A 27359-nucleotide genomic window follows, 5' to 3' on the forward strand; every position below is an offset into this window, starting at 1 on the left:
GTAAATTTCCATGCTTATCATTCACCCCAATCCACTCCAGTCCTTTCCCAGCAGCCTGTCTGATAAAAGCTGTCCAGTAGTCCAGATCATAAGAAACCTGACATCTGATGGTCAGACGTTGACCCGGCTGCACAGTCATTGCAGCTGGTTGTGTCAGTTGTTCACATTTCACATCTAAAAAGATGAAATAGATGCATCAATTTAACACAGAGCAAGCAGTTTAAATAACTCAAACTCGGCTATTCAATGAGACTCACGGGATGCAGCAGCCAGCAAAAGAAGCAGAGCTACAGAGAACATGTTGGTGTTGAAGGTGATCTGATGGGAGTTTCTGTTCTTCTGTAGCTGACAGCATTAGATCAGGTGTATAAAACCTAAATTTGCATGACTAAACAGCCAATCAGTGCATTAAAAATTACGTCATGTCACGTGCTTGATCTTTTGTCTGGTCTACTTGAGTTTGCATAATGACAGTCCTGCCTCTTAGTATTTTTGACCACATATTGAAAGAGGTTTTATATTTTTTGTCTTTTAACCAGAATCCAGAAATGATATTTCTGAAGTGGGAACGGGATTAGAAAGGTGCAAATGTGATAAAGAACTTCACTTTTTTAGGTGGTTTAAAGACCTAAACCCAATGTGCACAAGGCAACAGTCATATTATAAATATATTACTTTCAACATCATGACAAAACTGTTTTATTATTATTTTTGTTGTTTCCTCTAGTAAGAACAATGTTTTAACAATTGATTTTGTTTCCATATTTGAGCTCTTATTTATTTATGATAATGACACATTGATTCGTAATGATGGAGTGCAGTAAAATAAATCTTTCAAGCAGTTCAATTTTGAAATTGGCCTGAGAACATCCCAGGTTTTTAACTAAATGTTGTAAGAACATTTTGAATGAAAGCATCCAAATTATAGAAAATGTCTTCGCTGTTGTAGAGCTAAATGATTTAGTTGTCTGATGGTGCCACCTGTGGCGATTTTTGTGTCATGCAACTAAGAAGTTTTTGTTCAGAGTTTCTGCTTTGTGTGTCACTGTGACTCTCGAGCGCAATAATAAACAGCAGAATCTTCAGCTGTCAGGCTGTTTATCTGCAGATACACCTGACTTCTGCTGTTGTCTCTGGAGATGGTGAATCTTCCTCTCACTGACTGAGAGTAGTAGGTGCTACTACCACCACTACTGATAGTTGAGACCCATTCCAGTCCTTTTCCAGCTGCCTGTCTGATCCAAGCTTTCCAGTAATGGCCACCAAACCCAGAATATGTGCAGGTCAGTCTGTGAGATTCTCCAGGCCTTTTAACCACTGATTCAGACTCAGTCAGTGTTTGACCATCCGTACCTGCAGAGAGGTTCATTATAAACCATGTTAACAAAAGATCATTGTTATATCATAATGTCATATGTATTCATCAAGGAGCTATTTAAAGCTATCCTTTGTTCTTACCTGTCCAGTTAACTGATAGAATGAAGAAAAACACCACAACCTCAGGTAAAATCATTTTGGAGGATGTCTACTTCTGCTCAGTCTACTGACTGTTTCTCCAGGGTTTACTACTAAGACTCTTTGTAAAAATATATGGAAGCAGATAGTTTGCATTAACTCCTCCCACTGGAAGTAAATTGAACTCCTGTTAGAATAAATTTTACTTTTATGAATCAATCATTCAACTCATTGCTTTAACATTCACTGTATTTTTACTGTTTTCAAATCATTTAGAGAAGCAAAAGGCAGAAAAATTGTATCCATCACCTTACGACAACAGGACTGCAGACAGAAAATACATTGTAGAAATTCAATCATTTCTCATTTTTTGGGATTTTGAAAATGTTGCATTGTTTTCATCTGTTCTGATCAATTAAAGAAAAAGAACAATAATTGATATTAGTAAAATTAATATCTGCTCTTTAAGACCTCGTATCCTAACATAAATCACAATTTCTTATTGTAATATTGATTTATTTTCTGTTTAGTTAGGTTACACATGCTTCAACATGTACACTGTAAAACATTTGAGCCATATTTAGTTGTGTCTACTATCTTCTAGTCTTTAAGTCAAATAAATATAGTGAGTTTTAGATTTTAAACTTAAATGTGTGAATTTGTGAAAGATAAACTTACCATAGTAAGTTAACAGAGCAGCAATTAGTGATTTGTAGTATGATAAAGAAGGAAGGACTTGATGAACCAAGAGTTTGTTTTTTCAATGTGCATTTATATCAGATCATATTTTCTTGAACAGTAAATTTGTTAAATTTGATCTTAATTAGTAATAAACTGATTCATTTTCAGCTGATACATGTATAAAGTATCAATGTTCAGGTACTGTAAAATGTGAAGAAAAAAATATGCAATAATCTTCTGAGATGACATTGTTGATTTATATTGTAACTTCTTTATAATTACTGTTGTGATTTGCATTTGGGGAATATAAATTGTGTTTTCATCTTGATATCTGAGAAGTAACTTTTGACTTGTATTATTTTTTTCACAAGAATATTTTATATTTTAACATTTCTGTTTGTTTTTGTTTGCTCTGGTTTCCTAAGATCAAAACCCTGTTAACACTTTTCAGTGACTGTATTTATGCTGTAACTCTGTTACCTTACAGCCAGTTGTTTGAGAAACTAATCTCACATAAAAAGAAAAATGTATTTAAATTTATTTACAGATTGCGATGTCTCAAATTGCCTAATGTATGTCATATTTTTCTGAATACATTGTCTGCTCAGTGTAAAAATAACACTTTGTATGTGTAGTGGAACAAATGAAATTGCACAAAATCGCAAAGAAAGTTTGTTTTAAACAGTTTAAAGCAAACATATTTAAACTGTTTGCTTCAACATGTACACTGCACATAATTTTACTATTATTTTTACTATTTACTATTATAAAAAAGTTTAATTTTATAATAGTAAAATTCAACTGCCATACTTTCTAACTTTATGAAAGGATGGCCACATTTTCAGCAATATTTGCTGACTTTAGTAAAATGTAGCAAAGTTAATATTGACTATACATATTTTCATAGTTATGGTTGTTGCTCTGAGCAGGTTTCAAATCTTTAATGGTCTAAGAGCTCCTCCTGGTGTATTTTCATGTGCAGGATCTGAAGAGTTTGTGTACAGCTCTGCTGTGTGTTTGTATCACTGTGTGGTGCCATCCACTCTGGCACAGTAATACACAGCAGAGTCTTCAGGCTGCATATTCTGTCCATTCAGAGTTGCTGTTTTACTCGAAGTGTCTAAGTCAATACTGAACTTATTCTTGAGCGAATCTAGGTAGAATGTGTACCAAATACTTTTACTCCCAATCCACTCCAGTCCTTTTCCATCAAGCTGTCTGATCCAAGCTGTGTAGTAGCTACTAAAAGAATAAGAAACCTGACAGCTGATGGTCAAAGTCTGACCTGGCTGAAGAGTTACAGACGCTGGTTGTGTCAGGTGTTGACACTTAACATCTGTGGATGAAAAAAATATATATTAATTGAACTGACAATGAATATAAATTTAATCTGTTCATACAGTTTTTTCATCAGATAGACTCACAGGATGCAGCAGCCAGCAGCAGCAGCAAAGCTACAGAGAACATGTTGGTGTTGAAGGTGATCTAATGGGAGTTTTTCTTCTCCTGCAGTAAACAGCAGTAGTTAATATGTGCTTTATTTGCATAATAATGTACAAGCCAATCAATATGTCTGCTACATTTTAAGGCAAACTTTATCCATTTCGTTCTACCAGGATACAGAGCCAGTGTGTCTGAACTAATAATGCTGATTTTCTTCAGTGAGAAGTGAAGTTATGTATGTCAGTTCCTTTTGTCTGATTATGAACACTAAATATTGTGGTTCTTTTTTCACAGAGAGGCTGGTTTTGTCAGCTGTTCATGCTTCACATCTATGGAGGACGATATTAAATTTAGGTTTACTAACTAAACGGTTTCACAATGAAGTGAAAGAAATGCAAGACTTATATGAAAATAGTCTTAGTTAATTAGTGGTCTTACACTGATCATAATTAATAATACAACTGTTTAGGCTCTGAGGCATTGAAAAATGTGTCTAATCTACAGACCCATACCCATTCAATAAATTATAATATTATAGAAAAGCTCATTTATTTCAGTAACTCCATCACGAAGTGAAACACAATATATAGACTAATTAGACAATGAGGTTTCAGATCTTTTAACACATTAAGTTCTTTCAAACATGATTATTTTCTGGAGTTCAGTTTTCAGGAGTTTCTGAGCCACTCATCCTTTTAATACAAATTTGTTGAAGAGAGGAACTAAGGATTTTATCTGCTAAACCACATGTCGATGGATTCCTGAAAACCAGAAATAGAAATATACAACAGAAGTTATTTATTTGCATTTATTTGCAACCACAACTATTTATGGTTGTTGTTCTGAGCAGGATTAAAATATTCAGTTGTCTAATAGTTTCTCCTCTGTGTTTTTCACATGCAAAGAGTTTTTGTACAGCTCTGCTGCTTTTTGTATCACAGTGTGTCATAGTCATTCCATCTGGCACAGTAATACACAGCAGAGTCTCCAGGCTGCATATTCTGTCCGTTCAGAGTTGCTGTTTTACTGGAAGAGTCTAAGACAATACTGAACTTGTTCTTCAGTGACTCTTGGTAGAATGTGTTATAAATACTTTTAATCCCAATCCACTCCAGTCCTTTTCCAGCAGGTTGTCTGATCCAAGCTGCATAGTAGCTGTGGAAAGAATAAGAGACCTGACATGTGATGGTCAGAGGCTGGCCTGACTGCACAGTCAAAGAGGCCGGCTGTGTCAGCTGTTCACATGCTGACACAGACGGCCTCAGTAAAAAGCAGTAAAAATTGACCAGTTCTGAGCAAGAATATAAGCAGTTTTCTAATGCAAATATTTGAGAAAATGTATTTGTTTTGTTTAGTGAACTGACTCCTGTGCTGGTAAGTGTTGCTGAAATTAAAAATTACACATGGGAAAAAAAATCCTTAAAGCTGCACTTCTTGAAGTATCATAAGTAGGTATCTGCTATTTTACATTACATTCTTTATAAGAACTTGATAAGTCCTATCTAACACTAAGTTGTTTAAATTTAGATTTATTTAACTTAGCTGATTTCAAAAAGTTCTAAATTAGTGTTTTATCATTTTAGACAATCTTTGGCAAGATGCTTTCAGTGTAGAGTAAATGAAAGCCTATTTGAAAAATTATCATTGGATATACAATATAAAAGCAAAACCTAACTGACTGTAATGTTAATATTGTCAGTGTATAGATGAATAGTGAAAACTGCAAGGCGTTCTTTTAGAAAATTGTTAAATTCTGTAGTGGTCCTAAGACGCCCCCTCTGGTTGTTTACTAGTAAAGCATCAGTTGAGGCTGAGAGGGGTTTTTGTATGGCTCTGGTGCTGGTTTGTGTCACTGTGGTCGTATCTGGCACAGTAATACACAGCAGAGTCTTCAGGCTGCATATTCTGACCATTTAGAGTCACTGTGTTGCTGCTGGTGTCTACATCGATACTGAACTTGTTCTTCAGTGAATCTTTTAAGTCTAAATTTCCATCGCTATCATTCTCCCCAATCCACTCCAGTCCTTTCCCAGCAGCCTGTCTGATAAAAGCTGTCCAGTAGCTCAGATCATAAGAAACCTGACATCTGATGGTCAGACGTTGACCCGGCTGCACAGTCATTGCAGATGGTTGTGTCAGTTGTTCACATTTCACATCTAAAAAGATGAAATAGATGCATCAATTTAACACAGAGCAAGCAGTCTAAATAACTCAAACTCGGCTATTCAATGAGACTCACGGGATGCAGCAGCCAGCAAAAGAAGCAGAGCTACAGAGAACATGTTGGTGTTGAAGGTGATCTGATGGGAGTTTCTGTTCTTCTGTAGCTGACAGCATTAGATCAGGTGTATAAAACCTAAATTTGCATGACTAAACAGCCAATCAGTGCATTAAAAATTACGTCATGTCACGTGCTTGATCTTTTGTCTGGTCTACTTGAGTTTGCATAATGACAGTCCTGCCTCTTAGTATTTTTGACCACATATTGAAAGAGGTTTTATATTTTTTGTCTTTTAACCAGAATCCAGAAATGATATTTCTGAAGTGGGAGCGGGATTAGAAAGGTGCAAATGTGATAAAGAACTTCACTTTTTTAGGTGGTTTAAAGATCTAAACCCAATGTGCACAAGGCAACAGTCATATTATAAATATATTACTTTCAACATCATGACAAAACTGTTTTATTATTATTTTTGTTGTTTCCTCTAGTAAGAACAATGTTTTAACAATTGATTTTGTTTCCATATTTGAGCTCTTATTTATTTATGATAATGACACATTGATTCGTAATGATGGAGTGCAGTAAAATAAATGTTTCAAGCAGTTCAATTTTGAAATTGGCCTGAGAACATCCCAGGTTTTTAACTAAATGTTGTAAGAACATTTTGAATGAAAGCATCCAAATTATAGAAAATGTCTTCGCTGTTGTAGAGCTAAATGATTTAGTGGTCTGATGGTGCCACCTGTGGTGATTTTGTGTGATGCAACTAAGAAGTTTTTGTTCAGAGTTTCTGCTTTGTGTGTCACTGTGACTCTCGAGCGCAATAATAAACAGCAGAATCTTCAGCTGTCAGGCTGTTCATCTGCAGATACACCTGACTTCTGCTGTTGTCTCTGGAGATGGTGAATCTTCCTCTCACTGACTGAGAGTAGTAGGTGCTACTACCACCACTACTGATAGTTGAGACCCATTCCAGTCCTTTTCCAGCTGCCTGTCTGATCCAAGCGTTCCAGTAATGGCCACCAAACCCAGAATATGTGCAGGTCAGTCTGTGAGATTCTCCAGGCCTTTTAACCACTGATTCAGACTCAGTCAGTGTTTGACCATCCGTACCTGCAGAGAGGTTCATTATAAACCATGTTAACAAAAGATCATTGTTATATCATAATGTCATATGTATTCATCAAGGAGCTATTTAAAGCTATCCTTTGTTCTTACCTGTCCAGTTAACTGATAGGATGAAGAAAAACACCACAACCTCAGGTAAAATCATTTTGGAGGATGTCTAATTCTGCTCAGTCTGCTAACTGTTTCTCCAGGGTTTACTACTTAGACTCTTTGTAAAAATATATGGAAGCAGATAGTTTGCATTAACTCCTCCCACTGGAAGTAAATTGAACTCCTGTTAGAATAAATTTTACTTTTATGAATCAATCATTCAACTCATTGTTTTAACATTCACTGTATTTTTACTGTTTTCAAATCATTTAGAGAAGCAAAAGGCAGAAAAATTGTATCCATCACCTTACGACAACAGGACTGCAGACAGAAAATACATTGTAGAAATTCAATCATTTCTCATTTTTTGGGATTTTGAAAATGTTGCATTGTTTTCATCTGTTCTGATCAATTAAAGAAAAAGAACAATAATTGATATTAGTAAAATTAATATCTGCACTTTAAGACCTCGTATCCTAACATAAATCACAATTTCTTATTGTAATATTGATTTATTTTCTGTTTAGTTAGGTTACACATGCTTCAACATGTACACTGTAAAACATTTGAGCCATATTTAGTTGTGTCTACTATCTTATAGTCTTTAAGTCAAATAAATATAGTGAGTTTTAGATTTTAAACTTAAATGTGTGAATTTGTGAAAGATAAACTTACCATAGTAAGTTAACAGAGCAGCAATTAGTGATTTGTAGTATGATAAAGAAGGAAGGACTTGATGAACCAAGAGTTTGTTTTTTCAATGTGCATTTATATCAGATCATATTTTCTTGAACAGTAAATTTGTTAAATTTGATCTTAATTAGTAATAAAGTGATTCATTTTCAGCTGATACATGTATAAAGCATCAATGTTCAGGTACTGTAAAATGTGAAGAAAAAAATATGCAATAATCTTCTGAGATGACATTGTTGATTTATATTGTAACTTCTTTATAATTACTGTTGTGATTTGCATTTGGGGAATATAAATTGTGTTTTCATCTTGATATCTGAGAAGTAACTTTTGACTTGTATTATTTTTTTCACAAGAATATTTTATATTTTTAACATTTCTGTTTGTTTTTGTTTGCTCTGGTTTCCTAAGATCAAAACCCTGTTAACACTTTTCAGTGACTGTATTTATGCTGTAACTCTGTTACCTTACAGCCAGTTGTTTGAGAAACTAATCTCACATAAAAAGAAAAATGTATTTAAATTTATTTACAGATTGCGATGTCTCAAATTGCCTAATGTATGTCATATTTTTCTGAATACATTGTCTGCTCAGTGTAAAAAATAACACTTTGTATGTGTAGTGGAACAAATGAAATTGCACAAAATCGCAAAGAAAGTTTGTTTTAAACAGTTTAAAGCAAACATATTTAAACTGTTTGCTTCAACATGTACACTGCACATAATTTTACTATTATTTTTACTATTTACTATTATAAAAAAGTTTAATTTTATAATAGTAAAATTCAACTGCCATACTTTCTAACTTTATGAAAGGATGGCCACATTTTCAGCAATATTTGCTGACTTTAGTAAAATGTAGCAAAGTTAATATTGACTATACATATTTTCATAGTTATGGTTGTTGCTCTGAGCAGGTTTCAAATCTTTAATGGTCTAAGAGCTCCTCCTGGTGTGTTTTCATGTGCAGGATCTGAAGAGTTTGTGTACAGCTCTGCTGTGTGTTTGTATCACTGTGTGGTGCCATCCACTCTGGCACAGTAATACACAGCAGAGTCTTCAGGCTGCATATTCTGTCCATTCAGAGTTGCTGTTTTACTCGAAGTGTCTAAGTCAATACTGAACTTATTCTTGAGCGAATCTAGGTAGAATGTGTACCAAATACTTTTACTCCCAATCCACTCCAGTCCTTTTCCATCAAGCTGTCTGATCCAAGCTGTGTAGTAGCTACTAAAAGAATAAGAAACCTGACAGCTGATGGTCAAAGTCTGACCTGGCTGAAGAGTTACAGACGCTTGTTGTGTCAGGTGTTGACACTTAACATCTGTGGATGAAAAAAATATATTAATTGAACTGACAATGAATATAAATTTAATCTGTTCATACAGTTTTTTCATCAGATAGACTCACAGGATGCAGCAGCCAGCAGCAGCAGCAAAGCTACAGAGAACATGTTGGTGTTGAAGGTGATCTAATGGGAGTTTTTCTTCTCCTGCAGTAAACAGCAGTAGTTAATATGTGCTTTATTTGCATAATAATGTACAAGCCAATCAATATGTCTGCTACATTTTAAGGCAAACTTTATCCATTTCGTTCTACCAGGATACAGAGCCAGTGTGTCTGAACTAATAATGCTGATTTTCTTCAGTGAGAAGTGAAGTTATGTATGTCAGTTCCTTTTGTCTGATTATGAACACTAAATATTGTGGTTCTTTTTTCACAGAGAGGCTGGTTTTGTCAGCTGTTCATGCTTCACATCTATGGAGGACGATATTAAATTTAGGTTTACTAACTAAACGGTTTCACAATGAAGTGAAAGAAATGCAAGACTTATATGAAAATAGTCTTAGTTAATTAGTGGTCTTACACTGGTCATAATTAATAATACAACTGTTTAGGCTCTGAGGCATTGAAAAATGTGTCTAATCTACAGACCCATACCCATTCAATAAATTATAATATTATAGAAAAGCTCATTTATTTCAGTAACTCCATCACGAAGTGAAACACAATATATAGACTAATTAGACAATGAGGTTTCAGATCTTTTAACACATTAAGTTCTTTCAAACATGATTATTTTCTGGAGTTCAGTTTTCAGGAGTTTCTGAGCCACTCATCCTTTTAATACAAATTTGTTGAAGAGAGGAACTAAGGATTTTATCTGCTAAACCACATGTCGATGGATTCCTGAAAACCAGAAATAGAAATATACAACAGAAGTTATTTATTTGCATTTATTTGCAACCACAACTATTTATGGTTGTTGTTCTGAGCAGGATTAAAATATTCAGTTGTCTAATAGTTTCTCCTCTGTGTTTTTCACATGCAAAGAGTTTTTGTACAGCTCTGCTGCTTGTTTGTATCACAGTGTGTCATAGTCATTCCATCTGGCACAGTAATACACAGCAGAGTCTCCAGGCTGCATATTCTGTCCGTTCAGAGTTGCTGTTTTACTGGAAGAGTCTAAGACAATACTGAACTTGTTCTTCAGTGACTCTTGGTAGAATGTGTTATAAATACTTTTAATACCAATCCACTCCAGTCCTTTTCCAGCAGGTTGTCTGATCCAAGCTGCATAGTAGCTGTAGAAAGAATAAGAGACCTGACATGTGATGGTCAGAGGCTGGCCTGACTGCACAGTCAAAGAGGCCGGCTGTGTCAGCTGTTCACATGTCACCCCTGTGGGTAAAAGTATAAATTAATTCAACTGACAATGCAAATCAACTCAGTGTGCCCATACAGTTTTTTCATCAGTGAGACTCACAGGATGCAGCAGCAGCCAGCAGCAGCAGAGCTACAGAGAACATGTTGGTGTTGAAGGTGATGGGAGTTTCTCTTCTCCTGCAGCTGACAGCATTAGAGCAAGTCTTTAAATAAGAAAGTTAATTTGCATAATTAACAACAGCCTGTCCGTATTTTTTGACAAACCAATATGGCACTACTGCATCCGTGAATTTCTAAAGCTATGAAGGTATTAATTGTGTGACTGTAAAAAATGAAATATTTTGTTTTTAGGACTTTTGTATTTGGACTGGCAACATGTCCAGGGTGTATCACACCTGTTGCTCGTTGACCACTGGAGGTAGGCACCTGCCTCTCTTGTGACCTTACAAGGAAAAGTGAGCTCACATTTTTCTCTCCTTATCGTTTGACAAATGGAAGAGTTATCATCTTCCATTTGCTCACATTTGAAGCTACTTGAAGAGGGTCATAAACCTTTCATTGATATTCTTCTTTGTTGACTGGTGTGTTTTTTGTTTGTTTGATTATTTGTTTGTTTTATTTATTTATTTATTTATTTAATCGTCTGACATGGTGTGACACTTTTTTGGTTCTTGACTTACACATGTGGAACAAAGATTGGCCATATTATGTTAAAATCAAATTCACTAGATGCATTTAAATGTTATAATTTGAGGGTGAAAAGTAATTAAGCCATTCAATATTCTCATATCAGTGTTGGTTAAAATCAACATGCAGTTTTCATAATTACTATACATTCTGCGATACAAGAAATAAATCATTTTGTCACATGAAGGGCCTATAATATTCATAAAAAGAACCATTTTGAAAAATCAAGTAATTAAAAATCTAATAATTGGATAATCTACCTGATAGCTATTTATTTTAAATATTTTCCAAAGATGTGTAAAACATTTGTAATAAATGCAAAAATTTAAACCATTTCCTTTTAGATATGTGAAGTTAATTGTCTAAAAGTGTCTCCTCTAGTCAACAGTTGTAGAACAGGTGTTGAGGTCGTGGGGGGGTTTTGTTCAGCTGTGCTGCTGATTTGTGTCACTGTGGCCGTCTGGCACAGTAATACACAGCAGAATCATCAGGCTGCATATTCTGTCCGTTCAGAGTCACTGTGTTACTGGAGCCATCCAAACTGATGCTGAACTTGTTCTTCAGTGAATCTTTGTAGTATTTGGTATATCCAATGCATTCCATCCCAATCCACTCCAGTCCTTTCCCTGCAGGCTGTCTGATCCAAGCTGTGTAGTAGCTGCTTACAGAATAAGAGACCTGACAGCTGATGGTCAGACGTTGACCTGGCTGCACAGTTTGAGAAGTTGGCTGGGTCAGCTGTTCACACTTCACACCTGTGAAAGGAAGCCATTTAAAATTGTTACCAGCAGGGAATCATTGTGGTGTGATTATTGTATCACTCTTTGTAAGACTCATAGGATGCAGCAGCCAGCAGCAGCAGCAGAGTTACAGAGGACATGTTGCTGTTGAAGGTGATCGGATGGGAGTTTCTCTTCTGCAGCTGACAGATGAAGCCTTTAAACCAGGACACTTCATTTACATAAACACCCTGCCAGTACTTTTAGAGAACATCATAAGATTTGTTCATTCAGTTTTTCAAGCATGCAGTAAGATGCAAAGTTAACACTCCATTATTTCATGGTTATAAAAACAACATATTGTGTTTGTTGTTTATTATCTCTTGAGCTACTTTTTCTAGTTTAGAAGTCATTTTCACAGCTACCACCATTGTTTTACATCATAAAACCTTTTGTGAACTATTTTAAACTCTTTAGTTCCTGTGTGGCTTATTTCAGTCTAAAATATTAATGCATTTTATTATCAATGTTGTGTTTCTAATATTGATATTTCTATTTTATAGAAACAGTGAACATTTGTTAATCTTTTGTCTGTTTTGTTATAATCCAGAAAATATTCTTCACTTTTCATTTTCTACCCATTTTGTGGGATAAAAGGCTTATTCTATAGCTTATCTGAAAAAAGTTTTGAAGAAAAAAAAACTAGATAATGTAAAGCACTTTGAGTGGTAAAAGTGACAGAAAACTGCTTAATAAAGTGAATCTATTTCCATTTCGCTAAATCAATTTTGTAGTCTTATAGTGCCTCCTCTGGTCATTTATGAGTACTGCATGTCTCCAAGCTATGTGTGGTGCTTTTTTTGTTGTTTTTTTTCTTTCTTTCTTTCTGTACAGCTCTGCTGCTGTGTTCTCTGCATTCATGTGTGGGAGGCATAACCGTAACTGATACTGAGACTCATCCACCACCTTTTCAACTCTATTCCTCTGCACGTCCTGCAGGTGTCCAGGTCATAACAGACCTGACAGTTGCTGGTAATATGTTGACCTTGGCACACAGTGACAGAGGCTGACTCTTGTTACACCTGAAACAATAAGTTATCATTAGTTTACTATTAGGTCAGCAGCAAAGCTACTGATCTGCATGTTGAAGTAGTTTCTCTTGTTCTGTAGCTGAATAAATGACATTAACTTTGAAAATCTTGTGTGTACTTTGTAAATTTCCACAATGGCAAAACAAGCCAGTCAGTATTTTTGACTTATTCTGTTCATTCAGGCAAGCAAAGTCGGTCATGTCAAATCAATATAGCTAATTTAAAATCAATTCTGCGAGAAGCAAAAAATATACTATAGCCTTTTTCTTGACTTTTGTGTATTTGAATTCTTCTCGTTGTTTTTCTCTCTACAATATTTAGAGTATAAAAACCAGGAAGAGTCATGTATAAAAGGTGTTTGCTTATTTAATTTCTCTCTTGTGTTTGTCTGTTTGTATTTTGCCTGCCTCGGTATCTACATTTAAATATCTGATTTATGTATCTTTCTATATACATTATCAAACAAGAATAAGTGATTGTTTCTAGTTGTAACATATATTCATAAAAAAATTAAAAGTTTTATAATACCTGACAAGAAAAGGTGTTATTCTCAATGTGTTCAACCCAGTGTTAGCTGTCATCCAGCACCCCCTATAGGTTTAATTAAAAATAACATATCTCATGTTTTTGCACAGTCTCTGATATGTTTAAGCACTTTGTCTCTTCCTTTGCGTGGCAATATTTTTGCAGAATCATCTGGTTTTAAGCTAGAGAGTCTCAGATGTGCAATGCTGTTACAGTCACCTCTGCTGGTCTCCAAACATCCCCACAGACTGCTGTCATAAGTGAAATAAATAGAAACCCCTTTGACTCCAGTGCTTTTCCCTCAGGTTGCTTGATCCAGTCCATGTCACAGCAAGTAAAATGAAACTCAGATCCCCTGCAGGACAGATTTAGAGTCTCTCCAGACTGTTCTACTGGAAGGAAGTGATTCCACATTATGCTACTACACTATCTCGTAACATAAAAAGAAGGCAGATGATATAGTGAGATAATTGTCTGGACGTTTAATCCCTTTGCTAATCATATAACTGTGTTTAAAGCAGAAAAACTCACAGGGCAGTCAGAAAACAAGTAGATGTAAAGTGTGTTCTTCACTGTGAAGGTGGAGATGAAACCAATAATAGGCCACAAAAAGAACAACATCACTCAGCAAAACAGAAGCACAACCACAGATATTTGCATCAGACTATCAGTTCTCTGAGATTAACTACACATTACTCTGGTTCTTTGGTTAATCAGCTTTTATTTTGTACAAACACTGTGTATGACATCCAAAATGTTCAAAATAACCCATTAATTGGAGGTCAGTTAAATATTATACAACTTTACCTAAATCTTTTAGCATAAAAACAAATTACTAAATATGCATTTGGATTTACTCTCAAAATTATATTTGTCAATATTTCCTGAGCAAATACTGTATTTCTAATTACAACATTTATTGTATGAAATAACAATGTATGTTTTGATCCATTCATGTCATCCATTGTTTATTTTACTTATTGGAAACTTGTTTGTTAAAGTTTTCTCTCAGCAGAACTTAATTAAGTTCAAAGTTTGGATTAAATAATGTTTCTTGTATGAGGTCAAAGGTCAGTGATATAATCAGGTCAGTGGTTCCTAAGACCGTTACATTTATCTAAATACTTTTGAAAACCATATTAATATATGTTGTTTGATGCCTGTGACTGCTTTTAGTTTTGTCCTAATTTCAGAGACATTTTTTTAATTCAGTTCTTATAAACTCTGAAATCTCCTTTTGACTATTTTCTTCTGATGGAAGAAAATTTAACTCTTTGATGGTGTACAAAAAATGTGACAGAAGAAAAAAGTATGAAAATAAAAATCAGTCTTTTTCATTAATTTTGTTTCCCACTAGTAAAAATAAAATAAAACTATTAAAATCTGTTTCTAATTTAAACATTAATATAGTATTTTAGCCTGAGACATCTGTGTGTGACAACAGGATGTGTTGAGGAGTTATCTGAGCTCAAATGAGGGTTGAAGATAAATGCCTAAAAGGTTGATATCTCACATTTTTAATGTTTCTTGAAAAAGAAAGTCACAAAATATGAGGTATTTCCTTCACCGACCTACTGCTTGATCATTTTATGTCAAGATGTAAGTCAGGAAGCAGCTTGAACTGAGAGCTACAGCTGACATTCAAATGAAAGGAGTCAGATGCGTTTCTGCCGTCTGAAAGTTTCATTTATATTTCTGGTGGTTTTCACAAAGTTTCACAGCTGCAGGTGTTTTCCCAGAGGTACACAGAGAAAGAGGAATCGGCTCTCTGAAGGGAAACTGGAAACCTACAAGACTTAACTGATAACGGCCGGTCACGCTATAATGGCTTCAAGGGTCGTTATCTGAAAAAACTGATCTGGTAAAAAGAAAACCTCAAAAGTTCTTGTTTGTATTTACATATTTAATGTTTTCAACACACATGAAAATTAAAAACTACAAAAGATGCCAGTGATTCTTGCTGTACGTTGTTATCACCAGCTCTAAAAGAAGACAGCATTGTTTAACTGTATATGGAAACATAAGTTACAGATTGTTAAGAGATCATCAATAAACTGTATTGAAATGTAAACAACATTACAGCACTTTTAGGATGGCAACACTTTGATAACTACAGTAAAAACATAAAATTACTCATGTGCATTTTTAAGAAAATAGATAACTGCTACGTTATTGAAGAATATATGTTAAGAAGCATAAACAGATCTGACTGGAAATGCACAGCTTTGTGATGGTTCATCCATTCAAATAGACAAAAAAAGACTACTGTGTTTGTCGCACATTCCTCTGCTCTTGTTTCATCTAAAAAAAAGAAAAGAAAAAAACAAATAAAAAATGTATACATCTTGCAAAAATGTTGCTGCAGTTCTGAAACATTAAGAGACATTAAGTTATTGTACATTAAAAAATAATGTATTCTTTCTGTTTGTCAGCAAACAACAGCCAGCAAATTTACCTTGTGCAGGGTGAGCATTAAGCTGTATGACAGACTGAATATGAAGAGGGATAGGAAAGATGAGGCCGTGAACCAAAGGCTGCTGTATTCATCTTCATCACCACCTTTATCTTTGCTGTTCAGAGTAAATGTCAGACTGGAGAAATCTGATAAAAACACAACAGGAACCGATTAGATAAATTCCATGTGTAGAATTTTATTTACTAGTTCTGATGTCTGAAGGTAAGTTGTTGCACCAGATTTAGCTTAAGGGTATTAAAGTAAAGGGGGCTGTACACATATGTAGTTTTATTGGTTGAAAACCATGTATCTATTATTATGCATCTATTTTCTATCTCATCAGTTATTTGATATTTTTCATTTGAATTGATAAGAAAAATATTTTTAAAAATACACTGAAACTTCTGGCTGTAATATGACGAAATAAAAGTTTACAGGGTTTGAATATTTTTACAAGGTGCTAATGTATGCAATAAAGAAAAAAAATATTTCTGAGTGCAAAAAATATGCATAGTTTAGCACTGCTGCCTAGCAACAAGAAGGCCGTGAACTAGAATCTCAGCCTGGGATCTTTCTGCATGGAGTCTGCATGTTCACTCTGTGCATGTGCTGGTTCTCTCCATACACTCTGACTTCCTCCCAAAGACCAAAAACACGACTATAACTTTAAGTGGTTTCTGTGTGTGCATGGTCTTTCCTGTGGTGACCTGTCAGGGTCACCTTTCACCTAATGACCAAAAGAAGGGACACCTGCCACCCTGTGGCCAAGCAAGGACAAACAGGTATAAACAATGAATGGATGGTTTTTCTTGCACATGGGTAACTTGAACTTCAGTTCTTTCTCATTAGATCCATATAAAGAAAAAAAACTTTGACAATAGGTTGGCTAAAAGTTTTCTAAGCTAGTTGCCATTGTAAAAAAAAAATTATTGATTTTATTAACGTTCCCAATATTTTAAAACTCTGATTATTATTTATTTTCTCCTTTGTTATTTATTCACAAGCATAAAACAAAGTATTTCCATGCAACATTTATTTAAAACATTTGACAGCTGGACACGTTGACAGAGACAAATCATTGTTGAAAACTGAACAGAACGACAAAAAAACAGACAAAGTGACTTGTGAATATTCACAAAAGACACTTTCACAAGGACAGAACAACATATTTGCAAAAACATGTCACGTTTAAAAGCTGAATCTAGACGTCACACTCAGTAGCGTTACCCATGGCCCGAGACACTCCACTGGGTTTCATGCGATTCCCACGGCCGGCAGGCCACACGTTGCAATAGAAGACGTAGCCTCCGCTCCACTTGTCCTTGTTAGTGGCGTAAACACTTACAACTGAGTAGCCATTTTTGGTCTTTCTTGGTGGAAAGTCGATGCCATCGTAATACACTGAGCTACTTTGTCCAACATCTTCAGTCCAGGCAATATAGTAATCCTGAAGGACATCACTGGAAACCAAACACACCAGAGTGACCTGAGCTGATGCTTCTTGGCCAATATCCTTCTCTGGAAGCACGTGGACTGTTACTTTTGGCTCTGTGCCATCTGAAAGAAATAAAAAGATCAAGTTCAAACCATAAATCCTTCTATTAAGACAGAAGACAACCCCCTAAAAAATATTAATACATTTTTTTATGTTAACTCACACCATAAACATTCGCCTCAGTGAATTTTATTGGTATTGTATCTGTAAACCCAACAGAAAGTTAATGTCAGCATGACTTTAAAGTGAATGCAAAGAGAAAACATGGCTTTCAACATTTTCCACCAATATAAATCTAAAAAGTGCGGTGTGTGTATGTATTCAAAAGCCCATGGTAACTCTGGAGGAGCTCCACAGTGAGGAGCTATGAAAATACAAGAAGAATCCCAAAATGTCTCAAAGATCAAGAGGCATAGATATTTTTACAATGCACTACATATGCAGGCCATCTGAACTCTACATCCCCTCTGTTATCAGCTCTATTTATGAGTAACATACCTCCTTTGTTGACAGTCAGGTCTTGAATAACTGGTCCCACGTCTTCTGCTGCAGCAGAACATCTCACTTTGCTCACTGTCCTCCAGTCGGAGGAATTAAAAGTGATGATGCTGTGTTTACTGCCTTCAAACATCGTTGCTTCCTTAATCTTACTTCTCATAAGTTCTCCATTAATCTCCCAGGTGATTTCAGTCCCTGACACAATGTCATTGTCCTGTCCAGAGACGACACACTCCAACTCTGCCTGGTTGTTGTTGAACATTTTTTTAGGACTCAGAGGTTTCAGTGTCACTGTGATAGGAGCTGCAAAACAGAAATAAATGATTTAAATACAAGTCACATTAAATATTTGATCTGTTCACAAAATTAAAATTTGTCAATATCTGAGACACGCTTTACCTTTTGAAGCTTTCTTTGTGTAAGTTTTTCCAAGGTGAGTCACTTCACATGAGTAAACAGCGTCACTGTCCCAGTCAGAGCTCTTCAATTTTAGGACGCTGGCGGCTGAATACGAGTCTCCGAGTTTTTTGGGAGGCCATTCATTGTGTCCAGACACTTCGTTGCTATTCCTTTTCCATTTGATTAAAAGATTTTCAGAAGAAAAATCTTCAATGACGCACACAAGTGTCTGACCGTCTCCAGTTGTCACCGAGAGTACAGTCAGTTTTGGGGTACAGGAGGCCCCTGAGTGAGTGAGGAAGAGCAGAGAAAAATTGTCAGCATGACTCAGATGTGTTTATATGACATACAAAATATTATGAAGAAAAAGACAGGGAAAAATCAGGATCTAATAGGAATTAAAATATTAAAACTAATTACAAACTACTTACATTTTGCATCCACAGTCTTGGTGCCACCAGGATGAGTCACTGAACATCGATAAGACTTTAGATTTGCTTCAGATCTGGACATTTGAACCAAACTGACTTCTGTAAATCTGTTGTTTGTTTCTACTGCAGGATAACGTAGAGAATCCAGTGGTGCTCCACTCGCATCACTCCACTCAAAAGAAAGACTCTGTGGGTAGAAGTCAAGAGCCAGGCAGCTGAGGGTGACTTTATCTCCAGATGCAGGACTGAACCAAACCATCGGGACCAGAACCGGAGGTACAGATGGTTCTGTCAAGAAAAAAGAAAAAAAAACATTAGGAAAGACCTAATGTAATGAGCTGATCAATAATCATTAAGAAATATTTACTCTTTGATTCCCAAAGCCAAATTCTAATATTTACAACTAATAAATATTTAAAATTGTGCTGATAAACTTCTTTAATCCTCCAATAAGTAAATAAGTAAAATAAAATAAAAAGATACATTCTATATCATTTTCTTTCATTTAAGATTTTACATTTTATTTGTCCAAAATAATTACATATGACTCTTTACACTGTTATTAGCTCCCAGTAATCGTATCCCCCTATTCAGTTAATCTGAACAACACTTTAATTTAACAATAAATGTAAATATATTTTAAAATCCTATATGGAGAAAAATTGCAGAGTATTGTGCATGTTGATTTATTTGCATCAATTTATGTTTTTATTTTTTAAGTTAGCATCACAGGTTTTTCTTTATGTCTGAATTTACACATGTTGTAGTTGAAGCCAAGCAAAATAATAAAAGTCGGCTGTTTTATGAGACATTTACTGTTTTACTATTGTAATAGGATTTAATGTAAAAAATAAAAAATAAAACAATAAAACATGCTCAGCATGTCCTTCAGGTATTTGATAACAAAATAATTGGATAGCAAAGTAAAACAAGAACATTTTCTAATATCTAAAAAATTGCAGCTTACCTGAAGTCACTGTGACTCTGGTCCCTTCACCCCAGTAATCTAAGGCATCACAGTGCTGCCATCTCATTCACTGTCTGAACAAAAACACCAAACATATTAAAGCATGTTATATGTTAAAATGCAGGTAAAGAAAATACAGAGCAGGTATGTCCTAACATCAGCATGATATCCCGGTGAGTCTTTGAATTTGTGTGATTCAATTAAACTTCGACGCTTTTAATTATGTGCAGGAGCGACAGAGAGAGCAACTTTTACATCTACTCACAAACGTACTTTTTATGATTTTATGAGCTAAAAAGAAGTTTGTATTTTTCCTTTAACACATGTAGTAAAAAACAACAAGCTTATCTTTAATTTTATTTTGAAAAAATTATGATTTCTTTTGTTGTGCTTTGACCTCTTTCTTTTGGTAACTTTTTGTATTGCCATATTTCTTAGTGGCATAGCCTCCTGCCCACCACAGTGATAAACCGCCATACAAAAACCACCAGGTCAGATTTACATTAAACTTTGCAGAATCTTGTTCTAGAATGGTGGAGAATTTTATGCTTTTGTGGAGAGAGAAAACTAGATCTTTTGAGGTATGTCCTGCAGGAAATAAGGTCTCAGATTAGGCCCAGATTTTGCTGGGAGAAGTATTAAAACAGCTGGATGAATATTTTCCTGCCAGAGGAACCACTATTCTAGGTCTATTGTCAAATTCAATTCTTTTTTAATGTATTTATTGTCTAGGTAGTGAAATCTAACCCAAATCTAGAGTTAGTTAAAAACTTTATTCAGTCTGAAACTTTTATTAGAATAATCCTGAGAAAGAAACTAAGGATTAGGGTTGGGTACAGTGCTGTGTAGAAATGAAAAAGGAAATTATCAAGCCATCCATCTGGTGATGCACCTGTTGCACTCTGTCATCCCTGAAAGCCAGAAAACAACTCCAGATGTGCAAAGAGGAAGAGATTAAGTTCATTGTGAATTCTGACCATTTAACACAGAAGCCAAATTTTTAATTGTGAAGGGAATGTAACTAAATTATAATTACCAGTTGTTGTTACTTATATATCAGCCACAGATCTTTTTCTGACATTTTCACTCATTCACAAACAATTTTAATTGGATCTTTGTCTTAATGTTGAGCTGATTCTTTTTGTACACTACATTAAATATGAATGAGAATATGCTTTAGCTGTGATTTCATCGCTTGTTTTTCTCTGGGAGGTTTTTACACTGGTGTTGTGGCGTTTTGAGTCACTGTGCTGTATGAGCACAGAAGTACAGGGCAGAGTCTTCCTCTGTCAGACTCCTGATGCTGAGGTCTGCAGAGCTGCTGGACACGTCATATGAGAGAGTAAAACGACTTTGAAAGGATGAAGAATATTCTTGCCATGACAATGACTGTCTTCCGATCCACTCAAGAGTTTTCCCTGTCTTTTGCCGTGTCCAGTGAACAAACTCATTAGCTTTGTCAAATCCATTCACAGAGCAGGATAGCTTTGCTGCTTCTCCAGGCTTTTTCACCACAGAGGGCGACTGCTCCAGTTTGATCTGACCCAAGACTCCTGAAAGTAAGGAGATGATGTTGGACAAAAGACAAAAATCATAGAAAAACACAATTACCAAAGAGTATCCAACACATAAAAGGCGTGTGCTTCTCACCATGAATGGCGACTGCAACTAATAAAGTCCTGATTTCTAGATTTGTCATTCTGCGTTAATGCAAGCCAGGTAGTTTCTGGTTAGCGTTAGCGCTCCAGTCAAAAATAAACCAGCTTCTTGTTGTTCTGCCACAGTACCTTGCTGGTTTAAAAGCCCTTCCCCTACTGCTTTAAATAAGGGAAGTACTTCTAAATTATTTACATTCATATACAATTTACAAAAGGAGGAACATAAATGGTATCTTTGAAAAGCAACATCACACAAATAAACATGAAGGATTAAGAGTTTATTTTTCATGTTAAATGATTTTGCTCCATTGATGATTAATTGTCCTTTTTCCTAACTACTTTGACTTAAAAAATAAAATAAAATATTGGTATTATATTTAAAAAAATAAAATATTCATATCTGCCTTATAAAAACAAGAAGTTGACTTCATAGCTATTGATATACAAAAACTAATCCTCCAGCTCTTGACAGGACCAAAATTTCTGACTGTAAACTTCATTAGACAAAGTTCTTAACTCCCTTGAGAGTTTTTCTGCCTTGTAGTCATGAAGCTTTTTGGAAACAAGCACGCTGAAGGAGTGTGAAAACTGTGCAAAGAGAGAGTCAAGAGGCCAGGATGTATGAGATAAATGAATGAATAAATGTTGGGACATTTCTGTCCCAGTTCTTTCTGTTGCACAATATTTAATCAAATCAGGATTATTTTGGAGTCAAATAACATTGCTATGCCAACTGATAAAATAATTGACAGTAGCTATTTGTTGAATCTCTCTGCCACATTTGACACTTTTGATTCCAACATTTAGACTGCTAAGCTTTGATCCATTTGTTTAATCATCTGTCTTTTTGCAACTATTGTGCATTTCAGATCATTTATTTGTTTTTTTTTTATTTCTATTGTTTTATTACTCTGCTACACCTAGTCTTGAATTATTTACCAGAGAAATTTCTACTAGTAAGAAATTAGACATTTAAATCACTCTACAGACGCCTTTCACTAAAATAAAGTCACAAGTTAGGTGGAGAATGTTTTTTTTTATGATGGCTGGAATAAAAAACAACCTGCATTGTCAATTTTTATCAAAGTTCTGCACAGATAATTAAATGAAATGAATATGATTGTCTGTGTTAGGTCTTAGTTCTGCTATGTCTTATTTCTTCATAGTCTGGCTTTCTCCCTCCATCCTGAAACATGACTGAATTGCCATTGTGCATGGCTGGCAATTTAAAGTAGCCATTTCTGTCCAATGACTGCTGCAGAAAAACACCAGCCTCCAACCACTAGCCACTGACCATGTGAAGCTATGGTCCCCATTAAGCCTATGCTGTCTCTCCGGACAAAAGCTGAAAAGATAATCCACACGAGACGTCACCGCACATCGCTGCAGAGTTCACCACTGCTGGATTCATACACAGAGAGACCCTCGTCCTCAACAAAGACACCTTGAAGATATAGGCTGGTGGAATGTAAGGCAGGAAATTTTGTTTCTTTTATTTTTCTAGTGAGCTACAGCCGTTAGAAGAGGATTTAGACTCAGCAGCTCATCATGAGCATTAAGCAGCCCTGCATCTTTCTTAGAGGAGGAGCAAAGAGGACACAAGTAAGTCAGGAGAGTTTGATGATTTAACAGTAAAGGGTGCAGCATATGCTTCTTGGTTTAGTATCTTGATCAGTCCAGATGATTTCAGCAAATTCAAATTCAATTCAATGGCTAATCTTTCTGTTCACATCTTTGTTATTGCAGCCAGCTTATTGGTGACCTTTGATTTACTGTAGAAAGGTCAAATAACTGAATCTGCAGTTTGAGAAGAGCAAACTTCCTGCAAGTTATGGGGAGTTATGAGTACTCAACTTCTTTCTGCTCAAACACTGAATTTACTTAAAACCAGGATTTTGTACTTTTATTACAATCGTCACTCATGTCCAGATTTTGACTAAAGTTAAGAATCTCATAGAAAGTTTGAGCTGAAAAAATACAAAATCCTGATTAAATTTATTACATAAATAAAGGATAAGGGATTATTTTACAGAATTATTTAACAACAAACAAAGATTCAAGATATTTCTTGTGTAATTTTGTACATTTTTCATGAAACCATCAGAAGATAACTATGAAATGAACGTATTTTAGTTTTATTGACAGATTACTATTTTCCATATATTTCTGATTATGTATACATTTCAGATAATATATGTTTCATATATGAAGCTTATATATTTTGCAAATGGACACAATGTGCAGCATTGAACAAAATATAACATTATTGTGTAACTGTATGTATCACTTAACTGAGGTAAATGTTTGTCTTTGAAACAAAGTTTTTGTTGCTTTACAGACAAGAAATCTTACTCGGGACGAGCTCGAAGGTAATGTCCAGACGGTGTTTTCAGCTGTGTTTAACCACTGAGTTAATGAAGCTTTTAAGTTTTGACAATTCTCTGTTTTCTGTGTTTGTGTGATCTATAGAGCTACGTGAAGCCTTCATAGAATTTGATAAAGATAAGGATGGTTTTATCACCTGTAAAGACTTGGGGAACCTGATGAGAACCATGGGCTACATGCCGACTGAGATGGAGCTGATTGAACTGAGCCAAAATATTAACATGAACTGTGAGTGAACTGTGTATTAAAGTCATTAAAACAATATAGGTTAATCCCAGGTCAAATATAAGAAGTTCCATTGATGTTACTTTCTCTTATCTGCAGATAATTAAAGATAATGTATGCTAAAGCCATTTTTCTAAAAGGAATGCCACAATCAGTCATTGCATCTTTTTTAAGTTTTCCCAAAAAAAAATTAACTAATTCACCTTTTTTAACAATTTAAATGCAAACCTCTGTTTACAGGATTTGCATTGGGCTGTTTTATAAATGTATACCTATAGAGTATAAATGTTAATGTCAATCACAGTAGCTCACTGTGATGTAAAATAAACCGAATGTTTTTGTCATTTTACTGGCTTGTTGTCGTAGTGGGGGGACGGGTAGACTTTCAAGATTTTGTGGATCTGATGACCCCCAAGCTTCTGAATGAAACCGCCGGGATGATCGGGTTGAAAGAACTCAGGGATGCTTTCAGAGAGGTGAGCTCAACATATAGTACATTTTATTTATATCTATGTGCAATATGGAACCCCACTGGTGATATTAAATGTACTTATTAAAAATGCTTAAAATTGGTTCTTTTTGTGTAGTTTGATATAGATGGGGACGGATCCATCACCTCCGAAGAGCTGAAATTCGCTATGATAAAGCTGTTAGGCGAGCAGACGAGTGAGAAAGAAATAGGAGAGGTGGTCAAAGAAGTCGACGACAATGGAGATGGAAAAGTTGACTTTGAGGGTAAGAAAGAAGAAGACATAATCACAGTGAAATATCAGCATTATGTAACCATCTGTACTCAGATGTGAAGTCAGAGAGGATTGCTTTGTGAAATTGCATAATTAATGTGGTTCAGAATGCGGCAATGTTACATAAAAGAGGATTACAATTAACTTCTTTCTAATAATACATTGTAATCTGTTGGCTTCCTGCTGGCAGAAAACTTTTATTTCCCCCAAACTGGTCTCTGGTCATTTCTGATTTCCTTAATCTGACTGCGGTTTATTGAAAAGGGGCTAGGATTTATTAATTAGAGTTTGTCATTGAATTATGGTGCAAAATAACTTGACTTTTGTTATCAATTATTGCTACAATGAAATGTGTTTTATTGAATGAAATCTTTATTAATCTAACAGAATTTATTTGAGGTTTGTGAAGATGAATTGATTTAACTTGACTTGATTTTTTTTATGTGATTTGATCTGATTTGAGTTGAGTTTTAATTAACTTTAGGTGAAATGAAGCGACTTGAACTCAAGTTTAGCTGAGCTGAATTGAGTTGTCTTGACTTGACCTTTATTGTTTTGATGAGTTGACGTGAGTTGAGTTAAATAAACAGACCTTGACTTAAGCTGAGCTTAAAATTTCTTGTTAGAAATTGCTGTGGGGGAAATTTATTGTATTGAATGAAATAAACTTTAATTTAATTATTTGAGTTAACTTGAATTGAGATGGTTTTCTTTCAGGTAAATTGATTTAAACTGACTTGAGCTGAGTTCACTTGATTTGATTTGATTTGATTTGATTTGATTTGATTTGATTTGATTTGATTTGATTTGATTTGATTTGATTTGTTTGTTTTGTTTTGTTTTGATTCGATTCGATTCGATTCGATTTGATTTGATTGGTTTGATTTGATTTGATTTGATTTAAGTTTAGATGTCTTGATTGAGGTGAACTGAGTTCAGTTAAGGTTTTATGTTTTCTTTTTGTTGAATTTTTCTGTTTTTTGAAGAGCAACAAAATTTGACTAATTAACTTCTTTGTTGTGTATTTGTTGTTTTACATTATAAATTATAATCTGAATCATTCCTAATTCTCGATTTCCTCGTTAAAGAAGTTGTTGTGTGGCCCCTGTTTTCTGTTTGGATGAATTAGCTGAACAATCTGCTGTTTATTTTCCCTCCAGAGTTTGTGAAAATGATGTCAAAGAAATGAGGGCAACAAAATGAAGACAGAAGAGGATCCAAGTTGTTTTAATTTTTATCTGACAAACTCTTCTTTTTGTAAATAATTTGAATTTCTAGTTACATTAATAGTATGTTTATTTAATTTATTACAAAAAAAGTTGTTGAAAAATGATGGGCAAAATTTTCAGCGGTAGTTCTTAATTTGAGAAAATAAGAAATAAACTTTGTTGATGTATAATTTCACAGTTTTCTGTTACATTTGTTATATTTTTACCTTTTGTTATCCAGAACATTTTCATTGCGTTACCAGTTTGTGTCATTTGTTGAAAAAATGTGGTTCAACTATCTCTGAAAAAAAGTAAAGAAAATGATGTTTTAACAGTAATTGTAAGGACTTTGAATTGAACCTTACGCTGTAAAAATAAACTTAAGCAAGTTACTTGAGTCTTAGATAATTACATGATAGGGGGAAGAAGCTAATGCACATGCACTTTACTAACTTGAAACATTTTTGATGTACTAGATGTACTAGGAAAATCTTTTCATATGAAAACCCTTTTACATTCAATTTTCCAACAACTAATATGTAACTGGTGATTAATGTGGATAACTGGATGTATCATAATACAGTAATGTTTTAGTGGCCCTCTGTTGTGTAACGTTAGGTTGTCTTTATTATAGATTTTGTCTTGACATTTTTCTTCCACTCTCTTTTAGATATTAAGCTCATGTGAATGACTCAATATTTACATAATTATATCATGTACAGACAATGAATACTAAATTTGCTTCTAAGATTTTTTGTAGTGAGACAATCCGACAGGTTGATTAAATGATTATGATATTAAGCATATATTTTCTCATACTTGTTAAACAGCCCTGAACAACTGACAGTGGGAAATCTTAGCTGTCAGTATTTCTGTCTTATGCAGTGGCAGCTGAAAACGATTGTGGTCGACAGAAGTACTTCAGTCATGATGGACTGCAGCTTCTCTCACTTCATTGATTGTATCTGCAGGGAACTGCCGCTGGTTTAATGGGAATGAGACTCCCAAAGACAAAAGCTGTCTCTGCCTCCTCAGCATCAATACAACCTTGAGTTAGGCCTGCAGTTCTTTGTCTCAGTGGTGACACCTGGGGGACAATCTGAGCAGCGAACTGTCTCCTGTCTACTTTTTACCCCCAAACTTTCATTTTACAAGGATTTTCACAGTATTTCAGGCTTGGGAATCCAAATAGGGGCCTCCGTTTTTTTCTTCTAGTTATCCATTATGAAAAAATTTACTTTCAGCTTTTACTGTATTTCCACTGTAAAAGCTGGACATACTGTAAAAAGTCTATAAGTTTAATTTAAGAATTGCTGAAATTATTGATTTTTTTTTCTTGTGTTTTACAAACAAATTTTCAGCAGTCTTCTCTTTTTTATATAGATGTTGAAGTAGTGGCATTTTTTTTATTAAGAGTACCGTATATCTTGTAATTCAAGTAAACACTTTTTAATTAGAAATAAAGTTGATTTGTTTCCCCTCCTAACTGTCTACAA

General features: G+C 34.8%; 1 protein-coding gene and 2 gene segments (V, D, J or C); 1 reads left to right on the plus strand and 2 right to left on the minus strand.

Annotated features, from left to right (window-relative positions):
* Window positions 1-11511: 11511 nt before the first annotated feature.
* LOC102222281 lies at window positions 11512-11944 on the minus strand. The segment is given in 2 exon segments: window positions 11512-11819; window positions 11902-11944. Coding segments are annotated over 2 exon segments (351 nt in total).
* A 3379-nt stretch (window positions 11945-15323) lies between these two features.
* LOC102219916 lies at window positions 15324-21393 on the minus strand. The segment is given in 9 exon segments: window positions 15324-15700; window positions 15855-16000; window positions 17082-17411; window positions 17848-18150; window positions 18247-18531; window positions 18678-18965; window positions 19645-19718; window positions 21023-21197; window positions 21295-21393. Coding segments are annotated over 7 exon segments (1458 nt in total).
* A 1329-nt stretch (window positions 21394-22722) lies between these two features.
* LOC102222536 (calcium-binding protein 5-like) lies at window positions 22723-27173 on the plus strand. The gene is made up of 6 exons (XM_014471758.2): window positions 22723-22904; window positions 23641-23671; window positions 23772-23915; window positions 24279-24388; window positions 24500-24647; window positions 25816-27173. The coding sequence occupies exons 1-6, from the start codon at window positions 22851-22853 to the stop codon at window positions 25842-25844; spliced, it is 516 nt and encodes a 171-aa protein (XP_014327244.1). The 5' UTR covers window positions 22723-22850; the 3' UTR covers window positions 25845-27173.
* The last annotated feature ends 186 nt before the right edge of the window (window positions 27174-27359 follow it).

Source organism: Xiphophorus maculatus, chromosome 16 (genome assembly GCF_002775205.1).
Source record: "Xiphophorus maculatus strain JP 163 A chromosome 16, X_maculatus-5.0-male, whole genome shotgun sequence".
Taxonomy (NCBI): domain Eukaryota; kingdom Metazoa; phylum Chordata; class Actinopteri; order Cyprinodontiformes; family Poeciliidae; genus Xiphophorus; species Xiphophorus maculatus.